At 39.6% G+C, this 20,756-nt stretch overlaps 1 protein-coding gene across 2 annotated transcripts in view; it reads left to right on the top strand.

The window, feature by feature from the left end:
• The window catches only part of DOCK4 (dedicator of cytokinesis 4), a 482,641-nt gene that overhangs the window by 363,129 nt on the left and 98,756 nt on the right, over positions 1 to 20,756 (top strand). For both annotated transcript variants that reach the window (XM_060020742.1, XM_060020741.1), the window contains exons 24-25: positions 9,847 to 9,974; positions 12,275 to 12,409. In XM_060020742.1, the coding sequence (XP_059876725.1) occupies positions 9,847 to 9,974; positions 12,275 to 12,409 (263 nt within the window). The remainder of the gene's footprint in view (positions 1 to 9,846; positions 9,975 to 12,274; positions 12,410 to 20,756) is intronic.

The following is a 20,756-nucleotide window of genomic DNA, read 5'->3' as shown; positions in this document are numbered from 1 at the left end:
ACAATCTGCTTTACTTTGTCTACCAAATCACATGTTATTCTCATCCAGAAACACTCACACAGACACACCCAAGATAATGTTTAACCAAATATCTGGGCTCTCATGGCACAGTCAAATTGACATATAAAAGTAACCATTACAAATCCCAAGGAGAAAAAAAGTGGAGGAGACACACAAAGGAAGCAGCATGGTTGCAGAATACCTCTAGTTGAGCTTAGATTAGAAATTAATACATACACAATACAAGGTCAGCACCACAAAAGGGAATGAAAAAAGCGATAGGAAGGTTCAAGCCATCTTGAGTTAAGGGCCAAGGGGCAGCCTCAGGGCTGGAGGCATTCCACAGCCAGGCAGGACTGAGTCAACCCCTTTGAGCTGCACCCTCAAGGTGAGAGTCTAGGGCATCTGGCCAGACCTGAAAGACTTAGCTCAGATTTGGAATTTAAGCAGGTTGTTATTTGATGTCTAAATCATGTGGGGTCCAGTCAGACGTACTTAAGGTATAAAAATTGAACAACTGACTTTTCCCTTTTTCCCCACAATTCTATTCTTCCTGTTTTTTGAAGGCCAGGAAAAGGTCTCAATGATGTTAGAGAAGACAGCTTTAGCAATGGCAAAAAGAGTAGATTTGAAGTATAGAGGTTGGGGCAGGGAAGTGTGGAGAGCGGGAGCAGAGGGATGGTTTGAGCAATGGGGGTGAGAGGGCAGGTGCTGAGTCTTCTCAGACAGCAAGGTCAGGCTCTGGGGGACCGTGGTTTTGCATCAGATTTGCACTGGGCTCCGTTGCTTGTCACTTGAATTGTTCAGCAGAGGTCTGTAGTCATTGCTGAGCTATTTGCTTGCTAAGAAAAAGTCATATACATTTCTGCTTTGGGATAATTGAGCAGTTTATCAGGAAAACCTCAGTGCAGATAATAGAGGTGAGCATAAGTGCACTGAGTGTGTAATGACGAGAAACATGACAGTGGTACTTTCTTTTCCTACAAAATAAAGAATCAGATTTCTTAGGGTAGGGATTTCTTAAGAAAGCATCCAAAAGTCATTTTTTTTCCTTTTCACCAGAAACTCCTCGGTCCCTGTTAGCTCTTTTGTGGGTTTGATACAAGGCTGCAATGAAAGTAAAGGAGAGAGGGAGGAAGGTGGACTATTAGACTATTTTTACAGTTTATTCTGGGAATGAATGCCTCCACCTCCCCATTCCACCTCCCATTTTAGGCCATAATATAAAGGAAGGATGTGTGATGGTTTATCTATTAATTTGACAACTTTAAGAGGGAAATATTACTACAGTTGACGGGTGCCTGGTAGCTTTTATTTCTTAGAACTATAGTTAAAGCGTAATTGAGTATTGACTTCTCTGGCACTGCAAGTGATTAAATTTCTTTCACTTTTGAAAATGCCATTTGCTTAAAGCTTTTCTATTAGCCAGAGCTTGCACTGTAGTAGATGCGCCTTACAAAGATGAGCAGAGCTGCATGAATAAGGGCTGCACTTTTTCCCTAGAAGTAGAATGATAATGCAGGACCACTGGAAGAAGTGTAAAGACCTTAGTTTTTTTAATGTAGATTTCATGTTGGTTAGCCAATATAAAAATAGGTTTTTTTGGGTTTTTTTTAAATCCCCTGAGACCTCAAGAAAGCCTTTGTTAAAATATCGTTAGTGTTTTGCCCCCTCTAGTCTCAATTCCTTCATCCACTCCCTGCTCGCTGCCCTTATCTGTGTTTTCCCCCAGGTCCCCTTGCTCAAAGTGGAAAAACTTAGGAGCGAAGGCCTTTCTGGGTGGCCTCCACCATCAGGGAGCTCTGAAAGCACTTGCTGAGAGTTTCATAGTTTTCATAGTTGTTCAATCTCTATTCTTGGCTTTTATTAAAGATTGGCACACATAAAATTTTTAAGGTGTATATATTAGTTAAAACCATGTTAAAGTGCAGGTTCTTAAAGAAGTACTTAGAAAGGGGCTTGTTTGGAAAAGAATTTCCACATCTTTCCCTAGAAGAGAAAACGATAAAATTAGGAGTTTTAGGTAATGCGCCACTCTGAACATAGAACTTAAGGTGAAAAACATGCATCGCCAAAATCGTAGCCAACCCTAAGTTTCATCTGTGGCGTTTGAAAATAAAGGTAAATGTACATATTTTGGGCTACTCACCATCCAATTTCAACTTTGTTCTCTGACCTTGTTTCTGATCTCTTCAATACTGATTGAATGAGCAAGCACGTTTCTGGAGAAAGGGGGGACCCCTATCTTTTCATTTCTTATCTGTCACTCAATCACATATGCACAGATTTCCGGGGGGTGGGGGAGTAGAGCCGGGATGTGTGTCTTGTTTCCAGTGCCACAAGCAGCTGCCTTGGTTTGCGTTGAAGTATGGTGTTAGGAATAGCTGCTTTCTCCTGGGCGCCCAGGGCGAGTGCCAGCCCGTGGAGTTGCTGCAAACTGGACTGCGATAATGTGATGTGCAACCTACTTATTTCCCATTTAAGCTGGGTTAAAACACGAACACAGAAATGTCAGGTCCATTTCAGTTGCCTGTCAGATCCAGTAGAACTCATGGTGTAGCTCATTCATTCATTCAACAAATGTTTATTGTGAGCAGACTCCATTCCAGGTATTAGGTTACAAGTAATGTAGCAAATTACAATACAGTCTATGTGGCAACGCTCTCCACCTAGAGACCTCAGAGTCGTTCCTGAAGCCCTCTTCTCCCTTTGCCCTTCGTCTCCACCTACCACCACCACTGCTCTTGGGCCTCCACAGCGTCTCGCATGGCCAGCCATTTCTCCCCTCCCCAGCTCCCACCTCTCCATACAGACTGCCACCTGCTCTGACCTGCCTCAGTGGTTTCTATACTTTTTCCCCATATCTCCTTTCTCCTGTCCATCTGTGTAGCCATAGTTCCCTTTCAGAAACTCATACCAGATGATGTCACTCCCACCCAGTTCCTTTATTCACATCCCAGTTGTTTTATTCTGTTTTGGGGGCACACTCCAGGCCTTGTGATCTGGCCCGGCCCACCTGCCTGGTCCCATCTCCATATTTCTTCACTCTGCTTGGAACCCACTTTCTCCTCTTCCTTTCTGAACCTAGTTGACCCCCATGCACCCTTCAGGGCTCAGTTGAACTCTCATTTCTCCAGAAATCTTCTGTCTGTCTCACCCACCCCATTATTACTCTCATTCTTTGGCTTTTTACTTCTTGGATAACCTAACACATCTGTAATAACTAAAGAATTGGTGATTTAGTTGTTTAATGTCCGTCTCCTACCCTCATCCCAGAAGGAAAGCCTCAGAGAGCAGGGGCTATATTTATCTTGATGACAGTTTTATCTTAGCTTCTGTAACAGTGCCTGGTACATATTAGTTGCTTGGTAAACGTTTCGTGAATACTAGGTACTGGGTCATGGCTAGGGATCAGGATGGAGCAGCAATAGCTATTGAATAAATGATGTGCATTAAAGAAGGAAAGTTTTATTACAAAAGCAACTTTTGAGCTAAGGCTGAGCATGAACATGACAACAGAACAGTGTTCAGTGCTGGAGTCCCAGACCAGGAGCAGAGCACAGTTGACAAAAGTAAAAAGTACACCTAAGGCCAGGCCTCCTTGTGCTGGTAGCCCTGTGGCAGGCATTAAAAGAAATACGAGACTTCTAACCTCACTCCCAAAAGAGATCAAGAAATCACTAAGAGAAGACAGGCGAACACAGGTAAAGGCACTTTCCCACTGATGGATACTTTGCATTCCTTAGGATTTTGCTTTAGGTGCGGGGTGTGGGAGGGGATTGAATCCACTGGGTAAGAACAACACAGAGAGATCATCCTTAGCCCTGTATTTTGTTTTCTTCTGTGATCCTGACTTTGTCTGCATGGCATGTAGCCCCTAAGTCATCTGTGATCCTTTCCATTCTGAATGTTGTCTGTCCTCTAATGTCTGAAGGGCTTGTTTGCAGGTTCTGTTGCTGTAACATTGGCAGTTCAATTCCTGGTGGCTTTGATGACAAAGACCTAACCCAGCTCTGATTTCAGGGCTTCCTGTGCGGCTGGTGCTTCCCTGCAGCCAGCAGCTCTGCTACATGCAAAGCTGTGCCCCAGCTGGACCTCTTGCCCACCTGGTTTACCATCTCCCCGTCCTGAGGCTGCCACAGAGCAGCTGCTTAGGTGTCCTTGCTGATGTCCAGCCCACGCTGGGACAGTTTGTGGAGAGTGGCCAGCAACCCTGCATGCCACGACAGGACTCACAGACCTCACTCCCGTGGGGACAGATGGCTACAGGGATTGTTGTCTAAAGCTTTGTTGATAGAGGAGGCAAAGATGAGGACTTTCCTCGAAATCAACCACAAGGAGGAAATTCATCAGCATTTTTTAGCTGCTTCTCCTCCTTCCTAGCCCCACGCCCACTGGAAATTGCTATCAGGAGCTGGCTTTATCCACTCAAGTGTGTACAGGCAAAACAGAAAGTGAGACACAATACAGTGAGCTTTATATGAGATACATAATATGAATGTTTTGACCCTTTCAAGGATAAGAGCTGTATAACGGATACTGTTGTTAAATGTTTAGGAAGTTAGTGTTTGTTCAACTATGGGTTTCCTTTTTTCTTTTTTTAATTAATTAATTAATTTTGGGGGGCTGTATTGGGTCTTCGTTGCTGCACTCGGGCTTTCTCTAGTTGCAGCGAGCCGGGGCTACTCTTCAATGTAGTGTGCTGGCTTCTCATTGCGGTGGCTTCTCTTGTTGTGGAGCACGGGCTCTAGGAACATGGGCTCAGTAGTTGTGGCTCGCGGGCTGTAGAGCACAGGCTCAGTAGTTGTGGCACATGGGCTTAGGCACTCCATGGCATGTGGGATCTTCCCAGACCAGGGCTCAAACCCGTGTCCCCTGCATTGGCAGGCGGATTCTTAACCACTGCTCCACCAGGGAATTCCCTTCTTTTTCCTTTGAGCCTTCTTGATGAATCCAGGTATTTTCTTTTAAAGGTAAGCGTTAGCATTTTAACCAGTCAGCTTGTTGGGCATTTACCCATCCATTCTATCCTGTGCATTGGCTGATACTGCCCTACTAATGGAGAAGCAGCAAATCTACACACCACACATGAATTATTTGTCTACCTTACTTACTTTTTTGGCAGTAGAGATTTTCTTAACAGTTGGCTGCAAATTGAATTTTTAGACATCAAATCCCACTGGCTGCAAGAACATATCAGATAAGCTTTATCTTCCTTTCTAATTAAGCATCACTAGACAGTGACTCCTGTCATTTAAGCTTTCAGTTTCCTTTTCTTGGTTCTTTTTCTCAAGTAATTGATTTGTAAATAAGTATTTAAGTTCCCCGGTCACGCTTCCTGTTGAAAGGAAGCCTGCAATGAATTATTTTACAAGTTTGGGTTTTAATACTCCGCGTTCGTTTTCTTAAAGTGAAGTATGCCTGTGCCTTATGTGGTTTGTTTTGATGGTGAACCTAAGGCCATACCTCCTTGTGCTGGTAGCCTGGTGGCAGGTGTTAGAAGAAATATGAGACTTCTAACCTCACTCCTAAAAGAAATAAAGAAGACAGTAAGAGAAGTCAGGCAAACGCTGCTGAAGGCCCTTTCCGAATCGTGAACACTTTGTTTGCATTTCTTACGATTTTCATTAGGATACAGGGTCATATACTTTTTCACCTATGGATATACCTTATTTTATTGTCTAGGAATCCAGTGCATGGTTAAACTGAGTGGGTGAAATTGGCCATCCTTGTCTTATTTTTGATCTTAAGGAGAAAGCATTCATCCAATCTTCTACTATTATTATGTTAGCTAATGGCAGGCATTTCATTAATGCCCTTTATCAATTTGAGAAAATTACCTTCTATTCTTATCTTCCTGACAGCTTTTATCATTAATGGATGCTGAATTTTGCATTTTTCCTACATCTACTGCTAATATGGTAAATTACATTGATTGATTGACTTTCAAATGTTAAATCAATTTGCATTTCCAGGATAAATCCTGTTTAATCATTGTGTGTGTGTGTGTGTGTGTGTGTGTGTGTGTGTGTTATGTTAAAATTTTATAAGGATTTTTGCATCTGTGTTGATGAGAAATGTCAAATCTGTAGTTTTGTAATGTCTTTGGCTAATTTCGGCATAGATAGTGCTGGCCTCATAAAATGAGTTAGTTGTATCCCCTGTTTATTCTATTTTCTGGGAGGATTTGTGCAGACTTGATACTCTTTCTTCCAATAACTGCTTCATAGAATTCACAGAAGCCACCTGAGTCTAGAATTCTCCTTGTAGGCTCTTAACAGCAAGTTCAGTTTCTTTAATAGGTATAGAGTTATTTAGATTATCCACTTTTCCTTGAATGAGTGAAGTGGAATTATAATTTATTGCAGACTCTTTATAAGACACATGGTTTTTTATAAACCAAAATTAATCCATTTGAATTGTTGCACAGATGACATCTTTTAGAAAATCGCGCAGAGCAGGACAGGGGCTGGTGCATTTGTAAGTACACATCTCGTAAATAATATGCCCATTATTGGCCCCCGGTAGGCACTAATTTTGTGCTCATGACATCATGTTGAAAAATAAACCTTCAGGACAATAAGCGTATTCACTGTTACTTTTTCAAAAGATTGAAATATATACTGCATAAGTCAATTTTTAGATTACTGTTACCTTACTATTTCAAATACTAATGCCAAGTTAGAGATCGAGATAAGACTTCCATTTAAGGGAGGATTGACACATGTGTTTATTATTCACAGACTGACTCACTGAAACTTATTTGTAGCCCCCGAATCAGTACTGTGGCACTTTTATGTTCATTCACGGGCATGCACAGAGTAGTGAGCACTTTGAGTTCCGGGATGCACACATTCCCAGCTGAGGTCGAGCAAGGCGATGCTCTGCTTCCGTTTCCACTCACGTGGGGATGAGCAGAGGGCAGAGGCAGCAGAGGGCAGGAAGCTCCAGCTCTGGGGCCAGTTTAATTCCCAACGCTTATCCCTGTTAATGGGGCTCCCTCAGGCAGGTCACTTCACACTTCTGAACCTCGTTTTCTCTTTTGTAAAATAAAGAAAATAGAATCTACCTTGATGAGTTGATTTTAGGATTTCAGATTGTAATCTCTGTGAGGTATACACAAGTACCTATATATTTCTCCTAGGAGAAATGATTCCCTTTTCGCCATTTCACTGTTCCCAGTGACTTTTTAGGAATGAACTACCATGCGTAAGAGGAAATCAACTCTATGTATCTTTCTTCCCTGATGAAAGTGAATATGAATATGAGCTTTAGATGTTAAACAAAACTTGCTTTTAAGATAAACCTCATCTGGTCCTGAAGTAATACTTATTTTATATATTGCTGGCATTGATTTGCTAAACTTTTGAATTGTGGTTTCATATCTATGGTCAGTAAAGGAATTTTTAAAAAATATGGAATCTCACAAGTTCAGGAGAGTGGGAGAGGAGATGGCAACACATAAGAGATATCAACAGTTTTACAAAGTCTGACAGCAGACAAGAGAAGGCTGAAACACAGACAGGTTTATGGAGTTGCAGCAGAGCCAAGGAACAAACTAGTTTATAGCACAGAATTGCAGAAAACTCAGGATGGTATCAGAAAGGATCAGGAATTGAAAATATGAGGTATCTCTGAAGATTAAGGGTGCTAGAAATTTTTTAAATCTTTAGAAGGAATATTTAGTATCCCATCCACCCTACCTCAGTCTCTCCTCTATTTTAGCAAAAAATGGAAAGTTTACTCTCTAGAGTAAGTCAATGAGACATGCCTGGATTCAGAAGAATCAGACAATGCTAAGTTTGGGGGGTGAGGCTCCACACTGTAAGCAGATTAAACAGAGGGACCCCTACCAGCCACTTCCCCACCAGCCACTTACCGTCTTGATTCCACATTACCCAGAAAATGATGGGTTCATGCTCCCCAGAGAGGAGATTAGCAGATTTCTCTCTGGAGAAACTGACCAGCCCAAGAGCAGACATCTCAGATTCTGAAATTTGGGGGTCCCCTGATGATGGGGTCCCCCATCTGCATGTCTCGCCTCCTTGTGGTGAAGCCTCATCAGTCCACAAGCTTACCTAGGCACACAGGTATTTTTTTTTTTCCCAGTTAGCATTTCAGTACCTCCCTTGAAAAGATGAAGGGACAATAAAAGATCACCAAATACTGGAGAAAAACCTCTAATGTGAAAGGCAGAGGCCAAAAGGAAGAAACAAACAAACAAAAAGAACTTGAAAGACAAAGATAATTAAGGGAGAAAAAAAATCAAAAAGTTGTCTCTGATTTCCCCAGAGAGAGAAGATAGTGTATCCATGAAACAAGAATGGGAAGCTATAAAGAGATCATTCAGAGAAATAAAGACGAATGGCTGCATAATGAAAATGCAACACCTCTTGTTTGAAAGTTATTAAGAATTTCATGATGGCTGCAGCAGAACATTACACCAAGTGTCGACTGAAAAACAAAAAAACAAACAAACAAACAAACAAAAAAACGCACAACCCCAGAGCTGTGAGTTAAGTTTTATTTGGAGCAAAATGAGGACCATAGCCCAGGAGACAGCCTCCCAGATAGCTCTGAGGAACTGCTCTGAAGGTAGCAGGGGAGGTCAGTATATATGTGATTTTGGCGGGCGAAGGGGGATATGTGCAGTCAAGCACACGTTTTGGTAGGAGGTGGCTGCTAAGCACATGTCTCTGTTAATGATTTTAGTGCTTTTCTAGATATGAGAAGATGTAAGAAATTGGGCTCATAAAATCTTGTGAAAAATATCTAACTATCTGAAGGCCTGTTCTGCCAGTTTTTCCCAGAGCACAGAGTGCTTCATTCCTGATCTCCACCCTGAACTCCTTTCAGGGTGTGTTGAGGGTCAGCGACTGCAGTGGCTAGTGGCTTCATCCTTGTAGAGGCAGATGGCGAGAAACAATTTTTCGTCCACACAAGCGCGGGGCCTTTGTGGGCACAGGGATCTGTGTGACTGCACAGGTTGTATGGCCACAACACTGGACTTGGAGATGAGAAGGACACTTGGAGATTAAATATATGATAGTGTAAATAAGAAAATTGAATAGAGGGGTTGGAAGGTAAAGTAAGGAAATTGCCCAGAATTTTAGACAAAAGATGAAAAAAATATTCAAGAAAAGTAGAAGACAGCTGAAGAGATTCATGACGTGAATGTAGTCAGAGTTCCAGACAGAGGACAGAAGAAATAGCGGGAAAGAAATAATCCTAGAAATAATTCAAGGCAAGTTCCCAGCACTGAAGGACATGGGTTTATAGAGTTAAAGAGTCAAGGCAAGTCATATAGTCATGAAAGTTTGAATTACCAAGAATAATTTCCTGAAAGCTTTCAGAGAGAGAAAAACAAAAATACAACAAAAATCTGATCTTGGACAAAGGGTTGGAAGTCAGGATAACAGCAAACGCAAAGTGTTCATTTAGCCAGAAATTGTATACAGCTCTTTTGAGAGGCTGGGGAGAAGAAAAGGGGGTGAAAAAACTAAATTCTCATCTACCATGTTAGGAAGTCAGTCGATGATCCGTCTCAATGAAAAATCTGGAAATAGCAAGAGAAGTGTGCCATTTAGGTATTGGGAAGTAAAAAAAAAACAAAAAACCCAAAAAAACACCTATTTCAATAAAAGAGTCAAAGGTCTCGCAAGTGCAGGAATCATGGGTTGGGGAACAGACTACTGTTTTTCAATATCAACCTTGTAGAGCTAGTACCTTTCTAACTACATGTATTAATAATTTAGCAATTAAAATTAGATTAAAGAGTAGATAAGGATTTGCACGAGGTTTGCACGGGACTCTTCCATGTGACACTAATGCTTCTTCTCCTTCCAGATTCCCGGTATATTCTCTTACCTGTCGTGTTACATCACCTCCACATGCACTTGCAAGAACAGAAGGACCTGATCATGTGCGCTCGGATCCTTAGCAACGTATTTTGTCTCATCAAGAAAAATAGCTCAGTAAGTAAATACAGGTTATAAGATGTAGTTCCCATCAAATGGCTTCTGGAAATAAAACTTTAAAAGTCTTCAGATAAACCACACCAAAGAGTCATCCTTTGAGACTCTCACTTTTATTTCCAGCTGCTTTGGACTTTTTACTTTTCTTCTAAAGGAATGTTTTTTTAACCTTGTGGCATCGCTGTAACCCCAAATAACCTGGGTTTCCTAAACTTGTATTTCAAGAAAGAACTGAATACCCAATGAGAAAAATTAGAAATCTCAAAGCCTCCCACATGTGTCTTTAATCTTGATGAATGCTCTGTGGCGAGAATAAATTATTGCTTGCAAAGACAGCCTGTTTGGGCCCATTATGTGAAAGATTGCATGATGATGGTCCAAGCTTGGCCGTGAGCCTTGGGCCCAGCCCCCTGGAGATAGAGAAAGCAAAGGAGAGCCTCAGGAGCCTGGGGGTATCTTGCACCACAACTGTTACTCACCCGACAGTAATCACTCAATTGTTATGGCAGTAATCATTCAATTGTTATGGCTTTAGGAATTCCTGTCGTGTTCCTGACTCTGGAGGCAATACAACTGCACTAGACAATGCAATGTCAATAGAGAAAAACCACATGCTTGCTTATAAACAGGGACAACTCGGAGTATGCATGTTCATGGCTCAGGGGTCTGATGTGAAGTCAACATATGAAGTATGCCCTATTCAGTTCTGTCAATCTGCATCTGTTCACTAAGGAGCCTCATCTGTAACAAGCTTTACAAAGCAGGGTTTGGCAGTGAGTGCTAAGATTCATTTCTCTGTCTCCCTTTTACTGCTATGCTACAGTTTCCCCATTTTTGTTCCTCTGACTTATGACCTTCTGAAGAGCTCAGCAGTCAGCTAACATGGACTTCCAGTGGAGGTGGTGGAGATAGGGCCCCAGTGCTGTGGGAACAGAGTTGGCCCTTGAGAGAAAAAGGCCAGAAGCTCTGTGTCTAAAAGTGTAGTACGATAGCACAGGGAACTCTACTTAATACACTGTGGTGAACTAAATGGGAAGGAAATCTAAAAAAGAGGGGATATATGTGTAACTGATTCGTTTTGCTATACAGTAGAAACTAACACAACATTGTAAAGCAACTATACTCCAATAAAAATTAATTGAAAAAAATAAATAAAAGTATGGTATAAGACACCTGCATGGGAAGGACCATTGCTTTTTACACACCCAATTGAATAAAGCATAGCTACGCTGGGCCTAGTTAGAATGTTTTTGCTAACTCTTAACTGCTGAGAGTTAAAAGTAAGTTCAAAAGTTCACTGCAGAAAACTGAAAACATCAGGTGATAGTAGAGGTGATTTTTTTTTTTTTCTCCCATTGTTAAAGTTGCAGTCAATTTTTGTACTTATCTGATAAGGAATTCAGAGCAGAAACTCTGCTCTGGGGGAAAATCCTTAGTAGTTTTCTTACAAGTGTAAGAAAGTTTATCATAAAATCCTAGCCAAAAAGCTCTTTTAAACTCATACTTTCTAAAAGTTTTCATTGCAAAGGCAATCTCCTTGGTACAAAGTATTTATAATCATAGTGCTTCGTCTGGTGCAGGTATAATAACTCAAATCCACTACATACAGTCAGTGCAGAGCAATTTGCATTTCTCACTCAAGTCCTGGGGGCTTAGATAGTACTAATTTTGCTTTGGGGAAGCAGTCCCACCATGACCAATGACATTAAGTCCAGTCTGTAACTAACTATTCACCCAGACTGAATGCTGTTTGCTAACCTTTACATGTAGGGATTTTAAAAAATCATTTTTATAGAAATAGTCATTTGCACTTAAAATAGAGTTTTGGAAAATGACCTGTGCAACTCCAGTAATGAGAAGAGTAAATGTAAGCACAAACTGAAATCAAAAAATTATGGACTCTTAAAACCAAGAGGGACGTTTAGTGAAGAATCAGGCCCAGAAAGGCAAACTGACTTGCACAGGGACACACACCATGTTAGTGACATAGCTGGTGTTCTGAATTAGTCTGGGGTGCTTTCCACAACATCACTCAGGTGTATCTTGTATCTCAGGTACCCACTGCACAGTGGAGTTGCATGCTCTTGGATAAGCTGTTAACATCTCCGTGCCCTTTGTTATCTATAAACAAAGGTCATTCACTTAGGTGATTTAGGAGAGGTCCAGGTCTGTCAAGCTCTCGAGTTCTCTGACTCTTTGATTCTATATTTGGAAATGTGCTTTTTCCCCTTTTCCAGTAAAGAGAGGTTAATATATACTTTAAGCCACAATTTCCTGAACACATTATTTTTTTTCTTAAGGAAAAATCTGTGCTGGAGGAAATAGATGTGATAGTGGCCAGCCTGCTGGACATCCTGCTGAGGACCATATTGGAGATCACCAGTCGACCACAGCCATCCGGCTCCACCATGCGTCTCCAGTTCCAGGATGTCACGGTAAGGCCGTAAAGCAAATGGCACACCAAACAGCATAGTTGTGCTTGTTAAAGCCTCAGTTGCTTTGAGGCTGGGTTGCTGTTTATAAACAGCATATAAGATATTTTTAATATAAGATATTTTTAATTACAGAAAGGCCAAATTGGCACAGTTTATTTTCACTTTGCCCAATTTAAGTTAACCTGGTTCTAAATCCCCAGTCTTCTTGATAACTTTTCATTCTTTTTTTTCATCTATCAAATTGCTTGGGGAAGTGAGAATAGTGAAATAGAGCAATAGCAGCTGGGGGTCCTGAGTTCTGATTCTGAATTTTTCACTATGACTAGTAAGAATCTTAATTTGGGGTAGGGTGAGGGGGGCTCAGTTTCCTCAGCTATGAATTGAGAAAGTTTGACTTGGTAACTTCTAAGATGTCTTCAAGCTCCACTATTATGAATCTAATATAACATGATTTATAAGAAATATTAAGACATAATTTATGTGATAGTTCATTTGTGTATATATTTATACGTGTGTGTGGAGAGCGCGACAGAGAGATACGTAGATGGATGGATTGGTACATAAATTGATTTCCATTTAAAACTCACATTCAATTGATCAAACTTTTTTTTTTAGGTCTGATTAAGAACATTCTTCCAAATACCATTTGCAAAAATGGCAGTAGATGCTATAGTTTTCACATATAGACTATTTACAAAAATGTCAGCATTTTGCCATTATTTTTACAAATTGTGCATTAGAGAACCCCTGTCTTAAGAATGTTTGCCTAGCGCCTGATGAAAATAATTTTTGTTTTTACTTAAAAAAATAAAAAGTCCACCCTGGCTCTCCTGCCAGAGTTGAATGCTTAAGGATGGCCATCTTGCATTGAATTTTATTTTCTCTGCTTTCAGAGCTAAGATTTACCTGATTCCTCCTGCCAAGCCCTGGGTTTGGGAAGTAAAGTTAAATTCTTTCTTTTAACAAACTAAGGTTAAAGAGAGTATGAAAAAACTTCCTAATATGTGTAATAGCTGTACTGCCTCATTAAAAGAAAAGAAGAGCAAGCAGTTAATTTCTCATGGTCTGATGGAATTTCATGTGTAAAATGCTGCCTACCTCATAGGGTTGGCTTTGTGTATTTAGCTATTATTTGGTTCATAGTAAATGGTCAAAACGTCGTTTTTTCCTGAAAACCACTGGAGTTCATTATGGGTTTGAAAGTTTGGGGGGTTTTGTTTTGAATTTTTTTGTTCTGTCTTTTCATGTTTTTCTGAACTTTTTATTTTGCAATAATTGTAGAGTCACGTGCAGTTGCAAAAAATAACATAGATATTCCACGTGCCTTTTCTCCAGTCTCCCCAGTGGTAACCTCTTATCGAACTATAGAACAGTATCACAACTAGGCTATTGACATTAATCAAGATGCAGAATATTTCCATCACCCCAGGAATCCCCCATCTTGCCCTTTTACAGCCAAACTCACTTCCCTCCCATCTTCACCTCCTTCTTAAGCCTGACAACCACAAAATCTATTCTCCATTTCTATAGTTTTGTCATTTTAAGAATGTTGTATTTGAGTCACTTCACTGTACGGCAGAGATTGGCACAACAATGTAAATCAACTCTACTTCGATTAAAAAAATTAATTAAAAAAATATTGTACGTGGGCTTCCCTGGTGGCGCAGTGGTTGAGAATCTGCCTGCTAATGCAGGGGACACGGGTTCGAGCCCTGGTCTGGGAGGATCCCGCATGCCGCAGAGCGACTAGGCCCGTGAGCCACAACTACTGAGCCTGCGCGTCTGGAGCCTGTGCTCCGCAACAAGAGAGGCCATGATAGTGAGAGGCCCGTGCACCGCGATGAAGAGTGGCCCCCGTTTGCCACAACTAGAGAAAGCCCTCGCACAGAAACGAAGACCCAACACAGCAAAAATAAATTAATTAATTAATAAAACTCCTACCCCCAACATCTTCTTTAAAAAAAAAAAATGTTGTACAAATAGAATCATACAGTATATAACCTTTTGTGATTGGCTTTTTTTTTTTTTTAAGTCAGCATAATCCTCTAGAGATTCATCCAGGTCATTGTGTGTGTGTACCTATAGATAATTTGTTCCTTTTCCTTAGTCAGTAGTTTTCATGGTATGGATGTACCACAGTGTGTTTAACTATCCCCGTTGAAGGCCATCTTGGTTGTTTCCAGAATTTGGCTGTTACTAACAAAGCTACTATAAACATTTGTGTGCAAGTTTTTATCTAACCATAAATCTTCATTTCTCCAGGTTAAATACTCCCAAGAGTATGACTGCTGAATTGTATGGTTGTTGCATATTTAGTTTTGTAATAAATGGCCTAACTGTTTTCCCTAGTGGGTGTATCACTTTACATTCTCATATACACAGTGTATGATGAATGATCCAATTTCTCAACACCATAGTCAGCACTTGGTGTTTTCACTTTGAAGAGTGGAGAGGGGATGGGGGCGCTCTGATAGGTAGGTAGTGACATCTTATCATGATTTTGATTTGCATTTCCCTAATGGCTGATGATGCTGAACATCTTTCACATATTTGCCATCTATATATCCCCTTCAGTGGGATGTCTTTTTATGTCATTTTCCCATTTTCTGATTGGATTGCTTTTTACTCTTGAGTTTTGAGAGTTCTTTATATATTCTAGATCCTTGTCCTTCATTGAATATGTGGTTTACAAATATTTTCTCCCACTCTGTAGCTTGTTTTTTTCATCCTTTTAACAGGTCTTTTGTAGAGCAAAAATTTTTCATTTCAATGAAGCCCAATTTATCAATTTTTCCTTTTACAGGTCATGCTTTTGATGTCAAGCTGAAGAACTCTTTTTGTCTAGCCCTGTATCGTGAAGGCTCTCTCCTAGTTCTTTTTTCCTAAAAAGTGTTAGAGTTTTCTATATTACGTTTAAGTCCATGAACCATTTTAAGTTGATTTTTGTATTAGTTATGTCAGATAATTTTAACATCTCTATCACCTCAGTGTTGACATCTCTTGTCTTTTTTCATTCAATTTTATATCTTGATTTTGGGTATGATGAGTGATTTTCAATTGAAATCTGGACATTTTTGTATTATAAGACTCTGGATCTTATTTACACCTGTTTCAGGTGGCCTTATGTCACGTGACTTGACAGGGTAAGGGGTTGGGTGCCAATTCATTATGGCCAGATGGAGGTAGAAGTCCAGGTTCCTCGCATTGTCTTCACTGACACAGACCAGTTGTCATGAAAGTCCCTGCTCCCTATCTTGCTGTCCGCTCTGGAGAGAGATGTTGGGTGCCTCATCACAGCCTTGTGAGGATGGAAGTCCTGGCTCCCCATTTGGCTTTTGCAGGTGTGAGAAAGGCCAAAGTGTTTTGTAGAATTCAGCTGCAGTAGAGCAATGACTGCTAAAAGTTTTTTCTTCTTAAACTGCCCATTTCCTGATCCTTTGGCCCAAGAGAATAGGCTTTTGGGGGGAATTTTCTTTGCAGTAGTTGGTGTTTCAAGACGGCCAGCTTCTTCGGCTCCAGGGGTGGGATATATGAGGCAAAAAGAAAACCCAGAGAACTCAGCACTATGTCCTTCCTTGGGTCCAGGGTCTCTAGCCAGTCTTTTCTTTCCACCTTCCAGAGTTGTATTCTGTTTGTTTTATATATAATGGAGGGGTTTTAGTTGTACTTGGCAGGAGGAATTGGGAAAAACATATATACTCCACCTTCCCAAAAGCAGAAGAAAGGCTCCTTCATTTTGGTTTTGATGGTAACATTTCAACTGCTTCCTGGCAATACAGCTCGAACACAATTCTAAAATTATAATGGCAGAGCAAACAAAATCATAGGAAATGCTCCATGTGGTCAAAGACTGCCCGAGGTCAAAAGCTAGAACACTTTTTCAAACTGCTTTGTATCCATAGGCAGGGTTGAAACTACCAAATTTCTCTGGGACATGCATGGCCTGTAGGGCTTCACAGTGTAATAATCAGTGCAAATTAAGAGACTTGAGAAGGCAATGCATGAAGCTCGTGGATGGATTTGGGCAGGCAGTTTGATCGTCCGGTGTGCTACAATTTTAGGAAAATCACATAAAGTGAAACCCCCCACGTAGCTCTGTTGTGCCCCTTGCTGTGTGAAAAACCAAGCTCACTCTAGGTATGTGGGATGAAGTTTGCGAGAAAACATGCACTTAAATTGTTTGGCACCTTAGTTTTATGCTTTAAGGCTCTTTTTTTTTTTTTTGAGTCCTCAGGCAGACCTGGTTTGAATCCTACTCTTCCCTTTGATTAACTACGCATGCTCTTGGGCAAGTTACCTAGTATCTTTAGCCTCTGTTTCTTTGCCTTTAAAATAGAGAAAATAATTTTACTTATCTCAAAGTTAGTGTGAGGGTTTCATCAAATCTGTAGAAGTGTTTAAACAATATCAGTACATTTTAGCCGTTAGTAATTGTGGTAGCAACAGTGGTCCGTAATATTATTATTATTATTACAGAAGTAATACCTGTGTTGTTGTTGCTATTGTTACCGAATTAACCAAAATCAATTACATACTCACAAGTATAGAAAAGAAAGGTGGCTTTAATCAGAATGCCGGCAATCTGGGGAGATGGTGGACTCAGCATCCCTCAAAAACCACCTCTGAAGATTCTGCTCAGCCATGAAAGGGTTTAAAGGGAAACAGGGTAGTAATCTCAGTTCATCACTGAGATGCGGGTCAGAGTCATTGCCATCCCCAATGTGTGCAGGCTTGTCAACTCCCTTGTGATCTTCCTCTGGATGTTATCTTGTTCATACAGTTTGGTCACACATTCTGTTCGGGAGATTACTGAAGGGAAAGCTAGGGAAGAGATCTGGTCATCTGTTAATTACTTATTCTTCATTTCTACTTCTTTGATGTACGGAAAGAACTGACAAGTTAGGCAAGGTATTGTGTGATTAAAAGATTTGAAATGTGTGCTTGGGCTGGAGATGAGTAGAGCATGGAGGTCCCTGGTTTAAAAGTTAGTTACAATATAGCTTTGCTAAAGTGACAAGAAAAGGGGCTTCCTGCTCTTATAGCAAACAGGGCAGTTTCCTGTAAAGAGCGCTTGCATTATAATGAATTCTATGGTGAGAAATATGTTCTGGTCATTGACAAGGTCATTTCTCTGGGCACTGAAGACCTGTCTAATTTCTTCATCATTTTCTCTTATTTAGAGAACAGGCTTTCTGAATAGGGAGTCTTTACATGGCAGTCCTACCCTGAGCACCCTTCAGTCTTTACAGAAAAGGTGCCCACAATAAGCAGACATAATGTAGGTAAAAGTCGGTCCCACAGTGTGTCGTGGTGAAGTGTTTCAGCTCTCTGTGAGTACCACGGCTGTCACCCTGCCTCCCAGTAACACCAACAGGATGACCGGCTTCCGCTCTTGTCATAATTCCAGATAATGGTAGCCTTATTTTTACTATCTAAAAGGATTGTACTTTTTGTTCTTCTACCAACTGCTCTTTTAGGTTTAAAATACTCTCTCTAGCTGGAAAAAAAAAAAAAAAAAGCAGCACCATTGTAATCGGTTCCTTTCAAACATCTAATTGTATGTGGAAGCAGATTTTATAAAGGGGCATACATGGCTGTTTGTTCACACCCTCAAACTAATTGGACTCCACAGTTCCTTACAAGTGATAAATGCCTCTTTTCTTTGCACATAATTCTGTTCAGCACCATTTATAGTGCGGGTGACTCAGTTCAGCAGGAGCCATGTCTAAGATATACTCTGCATTTATTGAAAGTTTTTGCGCACCATGGGCTGTGGTTGGGGGAAGGAGAAGAAGGCAGGAGAATTCTGTGAGATGTTTCTGGGGAAAATTGTGGGTATGTATAATAGAAGGTTTCTTGAAGACTGTTGTAGCCGTCTAATAATCTTATTCACAGTTATTGGTGGAAATGCCCAGTATGCTCAATCTAGTTGTAAAATGGATGCAAGCCACTATAGCATAGAGTTCTTTCTGATGGTGATTTGTACATTAAAAAGTTCCAACACTAAAATGAAGTGAATCTTGGCCAACAGTGGTTTTTTATTTATTCTTTTTAATAAATTGTGAGTCTAGGGTTTTCATGTAGACACTTAAAAATCTCTTAGAAACAAAGTTACATTACGGGTAAAAAATATTGGACGTCTAGGCCTCTTAACAGGGTTAAATGTGCTTGGAGTTCCTAAATTGATGAAGTGAATAAATAAAATGACATTGTACAGTAAATATTGGGATTGACAACATGTCTTAATTGTGCCAAGATTAGATATCAGGATGACAAGTTGTTTGCATTAGGCGTAAACCAGATGTGACAGATATAACTAGGATATGGATTCAAAGAGGTATTCTCCTAGGTATGGTGACTGTAAAGATTTAATGAAAGTCTATTCACTTTTGAATAATTTTTATTATTGCTAAAATTATTAAAAATAATGTCATTTAAGATATTTCACTATTCACAGAATGTATGTTGAAATAAATAACAATATTGATCTAGTAGCTGCATTGGAGACAGTGTAGATAGGATGTAGAAAAACTAAGAGATGAAACATTGAATGCATTTCTACCAACTAGATTTACATTTTCATGTCAAGACATAAGACAGGCTAAAAGGTACAGACATTGGTTATCAACAGACAGATTCTTATATACCTATTTGTATTTGAAATATAACCCCCAAGCTCAGTTATATTTCCTCAATAAAATAAATCAGTCTGAGCAGCAGGAAGAAGAGCCAGAGATACCTAGGTTAACACCCCAGCTTCACCATTTTCTGACTGTGGAACGTGGGATAAATATGTTATTAACTTTAACAGATCTCACTGTAACGTTAAGTTAATAGTGTCCACCCAACAAGGCTCTAGTGAGGGATAAACTTGATAATATAATCAAAATACAGCAACTTACACATAGTTCCATAAATGATAATATTGTCATAATGTCTTATTTTTTTAAAGTTTAGAGATATAATTGACATGCAAAAAATTGCATGTGTTTAAAGTCTACAGTTTGATAAAATTTTGACATAATATACATACCTGTGAACCTTCATCACCATCCAGATAATGAACATGTCTATCACTCTTGCAAGTTTCTTTGTGCTTGTTTGTATTCCCTCCCTCTTGCCCCTCTTCATTACCTCATCCCCAGGCAACCACTGACCTACTTTCTGTTACCATAGATAAGTTTGCATTTTCTAGATTTTTATATGAATGGAATCATACAGTATGTGGTTATTGTTGTTGGTTTTTTGGGGGGAATGGTGAAGGAGGAGGGCATTTTGACTTCTTCAATATAATTATTTGAGTTTCATCAGTGTTACTCTGTTTATCAGTAGTTCATTTCTTTTTAATGCTGAATAGTATTTTATTATATGGATATGCTATAATTTGTTTATTCATTCACCTGTTCGTGAGCGTTTGGATTGTTTCTGGTTTGGGCTTTCTGTTCTATTTATCTATTTTTCTGTTTGGACATCAGTAACACAGTATCCTGATTACCTTAGTGTTATAGTTTAGTCTCGAAGTCAGGTAGTCTAAGACCTTTAAGTTTGTTCTTTTTCATAGTTGTTTTCACTATTCCAGGTCCTTTGCACTTCCATATGAATTTTAAAATCAGCTTGTCACTTTCTGCCCCCCAAAATACCTGCTATGATATGGAGTGGGATTGCATTGAATTTATATATCAATTTGGAGTGAGTTAACATCTTAACAATATTGAATCGCAGTCTATGAACATAGTATATCTCTCTATTTATTTAGGTCATCTTTAATTGCTCTCATCAAGGTTTTGTAGTGTTCAGCAGATCTTACATATATTCTGTCATATATATCACTAAGTAGTTCATATTTTAATGGTATTATAAATTATATTATTTTAAATTTCAATTTCTAATTGTTCATTTTCATTATGCAGAAAATTGATTTTTGTACACTGAACTTGTATTCTTAAACATTGATTAACTCACTTAAGTAGTTCTAGTAGCTCATTGTAGATCCTGTAGCATTTTCTTTGTACACAAATATGTTGTCTGTGAATAAAGACAGCTTTTTTAAAATTCCTTTCCAATCTGTATTTCTTTATTTCTTGTTCTTGCTTTATTGCACTTACTAGAACCTTCACTATAATGTTGAGTAGAAGTGGTGAACTGTTTAAGTCTTGGGATGTCTGAAAAGTCTTTATTTTGTCTTTGTTTTTGAAAGAATTTTACTGGGTAACAAATTCTTGGTTGATAGTTGTTTTCTTTCAGTACTCTAAAGATGTTGCTCCACTGTTTTCTAGCTTGTATTGTTTCCAGTGAGAAATCTCTCATATTTATCTTTAGTTTGTATTGTTTCCAGTGAGAAATCTCT

This window comes from Delphinus delphis, chromosome 9 (assembly GCF_949987515.2).
Source record: "Delphinus delphis chromosome 9, mDelDel1.2, whole genome shotgun sequence".
Lineage (NCBI taxonomy): Eukaryota > Metazoa > Chordata > Mammalia > Artiodactyla > Delphinidae > Delphinus > Delphinus delphis.
This window is presented reverse-complemented; position numbering and strand designations above follow the sequence as displayed.